The sequence below is a fragment of the Trichechus manatus genome, unplaced genomic scaffold (genome assembly GCF_000243295.1).
Source record: "Trichechus manatus latirostris isolate Lorelei unplaced genomic scaffold, TriManLat1.0 scaffold00163, whole genome shotgun sequence".
NCBI lineage: Eukaryota > Metazoa > Chordata > Mammalia > Sirenia > Trichechidae > Trichechus > Trichechus manatus.
Genome location: NW_004444099.1, coordinates 4634463 through 4647707, shown reverse-complemented (window position 1 = coordinate 4647707; position 13245 = coordinate 4634463). Strand labels below are relative to the sequence as shown.

The following is a 13245-nucleotide window of genomic DNA, read 5'->3' as shown; positions in this document are numbered from 1 at the left end:
GGTATTGAAAGTTTTTTTTTTTTTTTTCCTATAGTGGGAATCATACATTGCTGTCAGGTTAGGTCAGGTAAATGGGTATTAAATGGGTAAATACTTTACAAAGTATTTTGTTTCCATTGAAGACCAAGTCAAGAGCTCATGTGTGTGTTTTAATTCAAAATAAAAAGCGTGGTGTACTTGAATCATTCATTACAGGAGAACAGGACTTACTTGAGCCTCCTGTGTTCATTTGGTAATGAATATATTTCCTGTGACAGGAAAGGCTGAATGACACCAGAAGTTTTCATTCATTCAACCAGCATATATTGATTTCCTATTTGCTATGAGTCGGAATGTGACTCAAAGGCAACAGTTTTATTAGGTGCTTGCCATACAGAGATGAAATGACATGGTCCCAAATATAAGTTTCTTTCATTGGTTCAGCCTCCAAAATTTTATGTTATTTGTGGGTTACACTCCAAACCTTAGTGAACCTAAAGAATTAATCAAGTGTAAAATAAAGCAGTGCAGTTAGCCAGGACTTTGTAATATAGGCACTAGAGAAGAATAGTGGTTTCAGTAGAATTGTCTGCCTCTAAATTCACTCATGACTTGCACTGGATGGATTTTTTTCTTCGCTGAGCCTCGTCTGACAGCTGCACAGGTTTCCTCTGGCTTCTCTCTTTTAATCAAGGGCTTTTTTGCAGGAGCTTTCATTCTCCACATCACAACTGGGTGACGAGGCCCAGTAGGACTCTGGATTCGGATGATCTTGGTTGAGGCAATGTAAGACATTTTCACTGTCTGCACTACAGCATTCATTAAATTTTTGGCTGCTTGAATCAGGGAGGTGACACTGTCCAACTGTAGAAACAAACAAACAATAAAAGCGATTATTCAAGACTGTTATAGAAGCTGGAATGTAGAATTGATTTTGCCTTGGTAAGGAATGAGTTCATTATCACTTTATATATTTATGTATGATTACCTACATCAATTTATCCATCTTTTTTTTGTGGTGAAAATATGCACAACATACACCAATTCATCAATTTCTGTATGTGTAATTCAATGCATTGATTACATTCGTCAAGTTGTGCAACCATTCTTGCTATCCTTTTCCAAATTATTCCAGCACCATTAACATAAACTCACTGCCTCATAAGCAAAAAAAAACAAAAACAAAAAACTCCCTTCACCCCTGGTAAACATGAATCATTTTTGGTCCTATGTATTTGCTTATTTCATATACACAAGATCATACAGTATTTGTCCATTTGAAACTATTTCACTCAGCATGATGCTTTCCAGGTTCATCCATGTTGTGTCATGCACTGGAGATTCATTTTTCTTTATGGCTGAGTAATATTCCATTAGGAGCCCTAAAGGCACAGTGGTTAAAAGATTGCTTGCTAACCAAAACATTGGCAGTTTGAATCCACCAGCCGCTCCTTGGAAACCCTATGGGGCAGTTCTACTTTGTCCTACACGGTCACTATGAGGGGGAATTGACTCTACTACAACGATTGGTTTTTTTAGTATTCCATTGTGTGTATATACCACGCGCTGTTTATCCATTCATGTTGATGGACATTTCAGTTGATTCCACTTTTTGGCTATTGTGAATAGAGTTGCAATGAACCTTGGTGTACATGTGTCTGTGTTGCTATTTTCACGTCTCTTGAGTCTATACATAAGAACGGAATAGCTGGGTTGCATGGTAGTTCCATGTTCAACTTTTGAGGAACTACCAAACTGTTTTCCACAGTTGCTATAACATTTTACATTCCTACCAGCAAAGGATGAGGGTTTCTGTTTCTCTACAACTTTACCAACCTATTGTTTTCAGTTTTGTTTTGATCATTGCCATTCTAATGGAGGTGAGATAGTATCTCACTGGGTTTTGATTTAGTTATGTATCACTTAACGTCCAAGATACATTCTGTGAAATATGATATGTGATTTGGACGTTGTGTGAATACCATATTACAGGTAGTCCCTGGGTTATGAACTTTTTACTTGTAAGTACAGAAAGTTCACATTAAAATAATGATAGAAAGTACAATACAGTACATACATAAGCCAGTAAAACAAGTGTTTATAATGACATATCAAGACATATGTATTGTAGGTTATATATGTACTGTACCATTATACACCTGGCAATGCAATCATTTTGTATACAAGAGACATGAGATACATGCGTTGCATGTGGGAAGCTGTTGCATTTGCTACGTCCAGTTAGGTCTGCTATGTTCCATTCTTCAGTCAGGATTTCTGAACTCTATTATAACCTTACGGGACTACAGACGTATATGTGGTCGGAACTTGACTGAAAGAACATTATGCAGTGCATGACCGTACATCTCCCTAATGGCTAATGATTTTGAGCATTTTTTTTTCATGTGCTTATTGTCATTTGAATATCCTCTTCAATGAAATGTCGGTTCAAGTCCTTTGCCCATTTTTTCTCTTTTCTTAATAATAATATTTTATTCAGTTTTTGGTGAAAGTTTACATAGCAAGTTAGGTTCCCATTTGACAATTTCCACACAAATTGTTCAGTAACATTAGTTACATTTATCACAATCTGGCAACATTCTTTTTTTTGAACAGTTTCTACATGTACAATTGAGTGACACTGATTACATTCTTCGAGTTGTGCAACCATTCTCACCTTCCTTTTCTGAGCAGGTCCTCCATCATTAACATAAACTCACTGCCCCCTAGGCTTCCTATCTACTCAATTTGATCTCATATAGATAGTTCTTAAAAGCGAACAATCTCAAAGCAGATATTTTTTACTATTTAAGCTAAACTATTGTTTGGTTTTAAGAAGACCTTAGGAAGTATTTTTGTTTTAAGGTTTAAAGATTAGCTCAGGGCAATAGTTTCAGGGGTTCATCCACTCTCCATTTTTTATTGAATTTTTTTGTTTTTTCATTGTTAAGTTGTAGAAGCATTTTATATATTTTGATATTAGACCTTTATCAGATATATTGTTCACAAAAATTTTCTCCAAATCTATAAGCTGTCTTTTCACTTTTTTGATAAAGCCCTTAGATGAACAAAAGTATTTTATTTTTATGAGGTCCTATTTATCTATTTTGTCTTTTGCTGCTCCTGCTTTTGTTGTTATATCTGATAGCCCATTGCTCAAACTAGGTTCCACAGCTTCACCCCTACTTTTTCTTCTAAAAATTTTATGGTTCTAGTTTTCAGAGTTAGGCCCTTGATCCATTTTGAATTTGTTTTTGTGTATGGTGTAAGGTTTGAATCCCGATTTATTGTTCTGTATGTGGAAATGCAGTTTTACCAGCATCATTTATTGAAAGACTCTTCCTTCTCCTTTTGATGGACTTAGCACCTTTGTCGAATATCAGCTGACCATAGATGTATGAGTTTATTTCTGGACTCTCAATTATTTTCCATTGGTCTACATGTCTATTATTACCCAAGTGCCAAGCTGTTTTAATTACTGTGGCTTTATGTTTTGAAATCAGGAAGTGTGAGTCCTCCTACTTTCTTCTTCTTCTTCACGATTGCTTTAGCTATTCGGGGTCTCCTGCCCTTCCATATAAATTTAAGGACTAGCTTTACCATTTCTGCAAAGAAGGCAACTGAAATTTTGTTGGGGATTGCATTGAACTTACATCTTGCTTTGGTTAGTATTGACATCTTAACTATATTAAGCCTTCCATTCCATGAATATGGAATGTCCATATACATCTAATTTTCATCATTTGTCAGTTTATGTAACACATAAACAGACCCATATTTTATATTCTAAGATAATGTCTTACAGAGATTAATTCTTTATGTTGGTTTTTTCAGTAAAGCAGATTTCTATAAATTCTTTAGTATTCCAATCCATACCTGACCCTAAGGTCGAGATAGTCATTGCTTTCTTTGTAATGGCTCTCTTCATTTCCAGGGGTAACACTGAGACCTTTCTATAAGTGAAACTATTATCCTCAATAAAAGCCATATTACATATAAATAATTTTATAACAACTAAAAGTTCTCCTCAAGGAATTTATAGTCTAAAATAAATACCATACATATGTACAGGCACACACATAAATACTACTCTCTTTCATGAATATTACCCAAACAATTCTAACTAAAGGGGTCTCTCTTTAAACATAACACTATCATACAGTGTATTAAAGTAGAAAGAGCCAAGGATTAGCAGTTAAATGAAGTTAAGTTTAAATTCCAGGTCAACTGTTTGGTAGTTTGGGCAAATTATTTAACTACTTGCTGCTCATTTCCTCCATTATTCCATAGGAAAAATGTTTATTAAAGGTAAAATTATATGCATGCATACATAAATAATAGAGTGACTGCCCAAAATTGGCTGTTATTAAATACAGATTCCTTTATTTCATATAAAGATTGACAAAACTGCTTAATAATGAAGATGCATTAATGAAATTACAAAAAGAAGCCTTTTCCCGCAAGATTCCATTTTTAATATCTTCTAGGTTGCTCACAACATACAATCTCAGAGAAAATGGAATGGTATTTCTAGGATCTTGCAACATACCTTAAAGCTAAACCAAGCTGATTCATTTTTATACAATGAGTGCCTCTTCCATTCTTTTCATTTGGCAGATTGTCATCCACAGCCAACTCACACAGGAAGATGTGCCTCTACTGTCACCTTTCTGTGATGTGTGCTGTCACGGTTGAGACTGAAACTGGCTCTGTAGTTACACAAACCCATCAGCAGCTGGATTTTAGAATACATGAGCTAAGGAAAATAGTAAGCTGAGGTTATGTGCCTGGGGCAGTGGTCTAGCTGGCTGCCTCCTAGGAAGAAAATGTAATTAGCTCCATTATATGCCAAGCCTGAAAACCTTGAAAAGGTAACACCAAAAAAATATGTAATTTGAAAGACAGTAGTACTTGGCAACTACACATCTTTAGATCTTTTAACTTATTGAAGCCAGAAATGTAAAATTTATGCATGTGGCAGGAATGACAAAAGTCTTGCAAACATTAAACGGGATTTCAAGAAGCATTCGTATATTTTGGAGGACACCTGGAGTTTCTGAATCTTACATAACTTTAAGAACACTAGACTTTGAATAGAATAACACTGTTATCATGTTATTCTACAGACACATTCCAAGCTAAAATCTGTTCTTTGATGATTAGCAATTTTTATTGAAAACCTCTTATACAGGTAAAACATGGAATTGGTAAATGCCGTATATATATGTGTATGTGTATATAAATTACAACTATATATGTATAAGTATATATATATATATATAAAACAACAATATAAATAAATTAATAAGGTAAAATAAAATAAAATCCTCTGGAGTCCAGTTAGATTCTGAAGGTGGTTACTGATTCCACTGTTAAGGAGGATCAAATCATGTCACTTCAAAATGTGTGTCAACTTGGCTAGACCATGATTCCCAGTATTGTGTTACTGTCCACCATTTGGTCATCTGACGTGATTTTCTTACGTGTTGTAAATCCAGCCGCTCCTTGAAAACCCTATGGGGCAGTTCTACTCTGTCCCGTAGGGTCACTATGGGTCAGAACTGACTCAATGGCAACGAGTAATGTTAATGAGGTGGGATTAGAGGCAGCTATGTTAATGAGACAGGAGTCCATCTACAAGATTAGGTTGTGTTTTAAGTCAATCTTTTTTGTGATATAAAAGAGAGAAGTGAGCAGAGAGACATGGGGACCTCATACTGCCAAGAAAGAAGCACCTCTGGGAGCATAGCACATCCTTTGGACCAGGGGTCCCTATGCTGAGAAGCTTCTAGTTCAGGAGAAGATTGATGACAAGGACCTTTCTCCAGAGCTGACAGAGAGAGAAAGCCTTCCCCTGGAGCTGACACCCTGAATTTCAACTTCTAGCTCACCAGACTGTGAGAGAATAAACTTGTTTAATTGAAATCATCCACTTGTGGTATTTCTATTATAGCAGCACTAGATACCTAAGACAACTACCATAGGAACAAGCTTTTCAAAGTGATGCTATGTGGAAAGAAGGTCAAATAATATGAATAATATCGAGTATCTTTGGAAATGTTTTCCCTCAAACATCTTGACAATGTTGGGTTTACTCTGAGGGCTCTGTGCCACCACAAAGTCTTCCACAGAAGCATGTCTTAGTGCTGCCATTTGGGATTTTACCAGGGGCTTTGGCCTTCCATTCCTGAATCTTACATTCTCTCCTCTTCCTTTTGACTCTGCAATCTTTTCATGTGTAAGTTACATTTTTTATCTCCTTTTTATTGTTTTCAAGTAAGTAGCATCTGTAAATCAGTATTCCAGGGAGGATGCTTAACTTCAATCCATGCTTCAAAATAGAGAAAGTGACATGTCTTTTTTCCTTACAGAATCACAAAAGCCCTTCCTGCACATTTTGATCTCTTATGCTGGTCCCTGACAAATCCTTTAATTTAAAAATTCTAAATGGCTACAGTAAAAACTTGGGGTGACAGAAAAACCACAAGAAAAATTACCCATCTAGGAGACGAAGACTCATTTCACAGACAGATTAGGACAACTGCTGAACGAATAGTGTTTTTTGGTGGGGAAAGGTTGTAAGACACTCCTTGAGAATCTCTGACACCTGAGAGCTATGTGCATGAGGACGCGTAACTCTCTGCCATTAGCCAAACAACAAGCTACATAAGCAATGGGCAAAGACAAGCCTAGCAATAGTACGGGATTTTGACTGAAGCCCAAGCAGTGCCTCAGAACTACTTACAGAGAATAACTACGTACAACTAAAAGTCTGTAAAACATTATAAATTCTCTTATCGAAGTCTATTTTCATGATAAACCCTTGAAAGGAAATATTCATTAGAATTCTCTTTGTGAAACAAAAGGCAAATTTCAGTAAGATGTTGTATCACTTTTGGGCCTCTCTGGCCAACTGACTGAACAGCTGGAAAGTTTTCTGAACTTTTCTACAAATTTTCCTGTGCAGGACAATAATGTTTATTTAGTCCATAAGGCTGGAAGGACAAATAACCCAGAATATGAAACTTAGGTTCAAAAATGATCTTAGCATTACAAATCATCTTAACTAAGTGTTAGTGTAAATATTGAACATTTATCACAGAGGGAGCTCTTTTCCCTAATGTCAGGTAACATTCCTCTCTGACCTACATGAAGGTTTTTTGATCAAACATCAAACGGAAGAGTGATATCACAGAAAATCGTAGCGTAGGGCACTTACAGAATTGATCTCTCCACTGAAACAATCATAAATTCCCAACTTTTTTGGAACCCTGGAATCTAATCTGAAATTTACAGCAACCAGGGTACTACATAAAGAAGAAAATGGCAGCTGAAATTCAGCGGGAAGAGAGTTGTGGCATTTTCACACACTTGATTACAATTTCCCATTCCCTAGTGTGAAAGCCTTGGTGGCAGCTGTGGAAACAGTACCTGATGTGGTTTGACAGTGCCAGGAGGTTAATACAGACCTTGTTCTTAAAACACTGTGGTTGTGCATTTTGACCTGTCTGGTGGTTTTCTGAGGAACTACTCAGAGGTTAACTTTGTTTTGCCCATCCTCTCCCTTCACTCTGGAAAGGCTTTCCAGCAAGTAGCATCTGTTGAAAGATTTAAAGACACACATACTCCATGTCCACCAGGGGCAAAAGACAGTAAATGAGATAAGCAGCATGCAGAAGCCAAAAGCCCAGGAAAATGAAGTTTACTGGAGGATTAAGGGCTCAGAAGGGCCATCACATACTCTGGCAACACACCTGCCTGTACTGGGTGTGCGCTCAAAAAGACTGGAGAGGGCCCTAGGCTTCCACTTCCGGTGGATGTGTAGGCTCTGTGTAAGCAGGAGGTAAAGACTGAGACAAAGTCATAGATGGCCCGGTTTAGTGTTGAAGGAGTGCCCCATCTCAGAGCCAAGCTGCCAAGACTGGAAGAGTACTATTTTTTTTTTTCCTTTTTGGCTCCAGTCATTGAAGGGAATTGTTGTCAGGTCACTGGCTAACCACTGACATAACAGAACAGAGATTTTAGTGATCACACACAACAAAGAATACGACTTTACAAACGAAGTTTGGAAACATTCTAAACAAATGGATAATTGAAGCCGTCAAAAATCAACAACAGCAAATCCTGAGGAAAGAAGAGAATTTGATTTCCAGAGTTACCTCTTTATAATATTCATAATGTTCAGCTTTGATTAAAAAATTAGAAGGTATTAAAAAAAAAAAAGAATCAGGAAAGTATGGTCCATTCAAAGGAAAAAAATAAATAGAAACCATCCCGGAGGGAGCCCAGACATTAGACCCACTAGACAAATTATTTAAATAAATTGTCCAGAGGTAAGATGGGAAGGCAGAGAGAGTTAGAAGCTGGTTGAATGTTCATGGGGAGTCAGGGGCGGAGGGGACGAGTGTGCTGTCGCAGAATGGGGTGAGCAGTTGGGGTCTCATAGCAATGTATGCAAAAAAAAATTGTATGGGAGACTAACTTCAAATGTAAACTTCATTTAATTACAACAATTAAAAATATATAAATAATAATAATAATCAAAAAAATAATAAAATAAATTGTCATAAATATGTTCTAAGAGCTAAGGGAGGCTACAGACCAAGGACTAAAGGAAACCAGGAAAACGATGTAAGAATGAAATGAGAATAGAAACACAGAAATTACCAAAAATGACTCAAGAATAAATATAATGTTTGAACAAACCTATAACAAGTGATCAAATCGGCAATCAAAACCCTTTCAGCAAAGAAAAGTCCAGGTCCTGAGAGCGTCACTGGTGAATTCTACCAAACATTTAAGAAAAAATTAACACCTATCCTTCTCAAACTCTTCCAAAGAATGGAAGAGAGGGGACATGTCCGAACTCATTCTATGAGGCCATTATTGCCCTGATAACAAAACTAAACAAAGACAACACAAGAAACAAAACAAAACAAACAAAAAAACCCTATAGACCACTATCTTTTATGAATATAGATGCAAAAATCCTCAACAACATACTAGTAAAGCAAATCCAGTAGCATATTAAAAGTATTATACTCCATGGCCAAATGAAATGTATCCCAGATACATGCTTGCATGAGGCTTCTAAGCATAGGTGGTCCTTGCACCTGCTGTAACATGGGGGAAGCATAGCTCCTGGAAGTCTGTATGAATTGCATGCCAACTGCTGCTGCTGGAACTCCTGCTAAGAGAAAAGCTTGATGCTGCTTGGAACAAAGTATTTTCTGTTTCTGTAACCTTCCAGCTTATCTAGTGCCAAGTGTAGCCTATAATATTCTTGTGAGTCTCAATGTTACTCGAACCTAAAGACCCCTAGTGAATGTTGTTCCTGTATAAAAGCAATGCTGGAGAGGCAAATGTATGGAGATTAATTTCAAGTGTAATAATAGCCTATAAAAAGTGTTAATATCTATTGTGTGCTTCCTATGTGCTGGCATTGTTCTAAGCAGTTTACATAAATTAATTCAAAGTAATTCCATGATGTGAGTGCTACTATTATTTCTATCTTATAGATGAGGAAATGAAGGTGCTGAAGTTTGATGCCTTGCTCAAGGCCACACAGCTAGTAAATGGCAGAGCTGGAATTTGAACCAAGGCTGTCTGGCTCAAACATCTGGGCTTCTATACATTACACAATGCTGCTTCTCAATATTACATTTCCAATGTGTGATTATTTTCAGATATTAAATAGTTGGTGAAATTATAGTAATATTGTTTATTGGTACAATGTTTAAAATTTTAAAAATTATTCAACTAACTCTGCTGTTGGAAAGTATGCTCTTATTTTTTGTAATGTATATTGGTATTAAGAGTAATCGGTGTATCATACTTGCCATGGTATTTTGTTGGGATGGTGGTTTGAAAACGCTTATACTATATCAGTTCCCAAGTAGCACTTTTTTTTTCTTGGAATAACAAATAGAAATGCTCAGTCATCTTTATAGCCCCCAAACCATTTAAAGACACTTAGATTGAGGCTATCTTCTAACAAAACTTTTTTAAATCTTAAAAGCTGAATCTCAATAAACAAACCCATAAGGCAAAGCAAAAATTATAAACAAATCATATTATAGTTACTAAGACATGGCAATGCATAACATTTACTTCATCTTTAAAATATATGACAGTGTAAATACAATCTTGATTAACCAAACTTTTTTCTGATCCTGAAATAAAAGTATTATATTTTTTGGCTTTGCAATATAAATCAGGATTTGGTACCCTGACTCTGGAGTTCTTTTTCAAACCTTCGTTAGTTTTAAAGTGTTCAGCCAAACTATTTGGAAATTAGGTCAGTGTAGGCAATGTCTAAGGACATTATGTACATGTATTGGCAGATAAAATTAAAAGCATAAAATAAAAAGACAAACATATTTGCGATTTTTCTATCTTATGGGTGCCAGTTGCATCTCTAGACTGATCTAACAGTGGTAGATAGACACTATAGCAAAAAAAACCAACCCAAACCCGTTGCCATCAAGTCATTTCCGACTAGGAAATGCTTAAATACATTTTTTTTTTTTTTTCAGCAAAAATACATTGAATAATTCAGTATGCTTTTATGATCCAATATAAACCTCTCTTGCCCATTGCCGTCTGGTCGATTCTGACTTAAAGCAACACTGTAGGATGGAGTAGAACTATCTCATAGGGTTTCCAAGGCTGTAAATCTTTAAAGCTGACTGCTGCATCTTTCTCCCACGGAGCAGCTGGCGGGTTCAAACTGCCCAGCTTTCTGTTAGTAGCCCATCACTTAACCACTGTGCTACCAGGGCTCCTTAAACCTCTCTTGAGGACCTAAATTTATCTCAAGAATTGCTTAAAGCATTGTTTTATTTCTGAACAGATTTTTAGAAGAACGGCCTCTGCTGAATGGCATTCTCCCTTTTCAAATGCATTCAAAAATGTTAAACAGCCAGCCAAGCTTAATAGGCAAATTAAATCAGGGGCTTTGTTGAAGCTGGTCAGAATGGAGTTGCATCTCCAAATTAAAATTGTAAAGCTTATACATAATTAAATTGAACATGGTGGCTCCTCCTTTGAATATGAAGAGTTATTCCATTGGGCCACTGATATGATTCACACAATAAATTTGTCCTTTGCCAACTCTCCATTAGAATATGATAACAGAAAGGGCGACTTAAGTTGAAAGGGGGAAAAATCAAAATTTAACACCACTGAGAGGATCAGACATGAAATGAAATATGACATTTACTCAGTAATAATCTTGTCCCGTCAAAAAGCATTTTCAAAGCTAATTACTTTCTCCTAAAACAGATACTCTAGGCCAAAACATTTTGTATGATTTTCAATGTAAAGAATCACGAACACAACACCAATTTATAGGGCTACTCAGAATGCCTTTTACTTTTATTTGAAATAATCTGTTATAAAAATATACGTTAGTCATATTAATGATTAGAAACTGTTCAACCAGGTTGACTTAAAGGCAAATCCTTAGTGAAAGTATCAATTCCCCAAAATTACAACAGCCCAAGTACTATTTACACAGATTCAGAAAAGCTAGTTTATTCTTTCCCAAGCAGCATTAGCAGAAGTGGGCTGAGTTTGGCATGGTTCTTTCAAAATCAATGTTTCATCCTTTGCTTTCTCTTTTCTCCAGCATTAATCAGGGCACTAAGGTTTGCCTTCTCCATAGACATCTATGTACTGATATCCAATATGACATCTTGACTGTGCCAGAAGAACTCTGAGTTGAGAGTAAAAAAGAAGCAGTCTCCACCGTAGATCTTAAACTCACCCTTTGCATGATTTTAGGCAAGGGCAAACTAAGCTGTGTGAAGTTAAAAGCCCAACTGGCATGAGTTTTCCAGCCTATACAAGGACTTCCAGTTCAATGACCTTTCCACATTTTTACTATTTCTCAACCTCTTCGGATCTTTACTATTCTACCATTTTAACCCCTCTATTAGCAATACTAAACATTTCTTCGATTGCTTTTCTTTCTGCTAGAGACATCTGGTAGAAGAGAATTATCCATGTCCCCAGCATGAATGCACTGGTGACTCTATATTACTTGTAGAAAATTCTCTCATTGGGCAAATGTGTTTCTAGATAAATTGACGGCCACCAACCTGAAGCTGACATACAATCCTTCTTTATGTTCTTGGTCAATTTTTGCTTCCATTACTATCCAAAAACTATTTCGAACTTTCATGCTCCTCAAACCTCTGACACCTGATATTCTCACTTGTTTGGCAGATAACCTCCATAAAACAAACATAAAATGAATAAGCAAGCAAGAAAACAACAGCAACGCAATAAAACAGAAACAAAGGTAGAAGCAGCAGAATGAAACTGCCTCAACTTCTGTCCTTCATTCTTATCCATTTCTATCAAAATGGAACAGTTTTCTCGGTTTCTCTTTTCTAGAGAGAAAAACAACCTAACTATGTTCTATTCTTGCTCTGTCTTCTTAGATATTTTATACAATTAATAATTCTCTATTCCTAATACATCTTCTGATGCAGAAGGTTAAGTGCTTGACTGTTAGCCAAAAGGCTGGCAGTTCAAACCCACCCAAAGGCACCTTGGAAGGCAAGCCCAGCGATCTGTTTCTGAAAGGTCACAGCCTGGAAAGCCCTATAGAGCAGTTCTACTCTGCACACATGGGGTCACTATGAGTCCAAACGGACACACCTGCAACTAAAAACATCTTCATTCTATTTCTTTCTACTGACTTTTTCACTGTAGTATTTAAATGTTCATAAAACCCTATCTTAAAACACAGCTAGACTTCTTGAAAGGTTATCTATACTCCCTGACGCAATTTTCCTCACTGCTATACTTCCCAAGCAATCTGACTCCTACTTCCACTGATACCATAAATAAGTTTTGCATTTTTATCTAACATATATAATATTATACATGTATTACATGGTATATTAAATATTTTAATGAGTAATTAAATATGCTTATATTTAACACAAATATGCCACATATAAAATATTAAATATTATGTATAATAGATGGTATATTATATAATATATATTAAATATATAATATATTAAGTCATTTCATATGTAACCTTGCATATCTGGTTTCTTTCATTCAGATGACATTTATAAGATTAATTTAATCTCATTCTTATATAGTATTTTGTGGTGTAAAAATATCATAGTTTAGATAGGTTCCGGCAAGATGGCGCTCTAGGCAGAAACACCACGCCGTCCCTCCACAACAAAGATCCGAAAAACTAAGCCAAACAGAGAATCAACAATCCTGAAACCCTAGAACATC

General features: G+C 36.1%; 1 protein-coding gene across 1 annotated transcript in view; it reads right to left on the bottom strand.

Moving 5' to 3' along the window:
* Positions 1-398: 398 nt before the first annotated feature.
* The window catches only part of CTNNA3 (catenin alpha 3), a 1802815-nt gene continuing 1789968 nt past the window's right edge, over positions 399-13245 (bottom strand). Inside the window, exon 17 of the mRNA XM_004386410.1 lies at positions 399-843. Coding sequence (XP_004386467.1) covers positions 556-843 — 288 coding nt within the window. The 3' untranslated portion in view covers positions 399-555. The remainder of the gene's footprint in view (positions 844-13245) is intronic.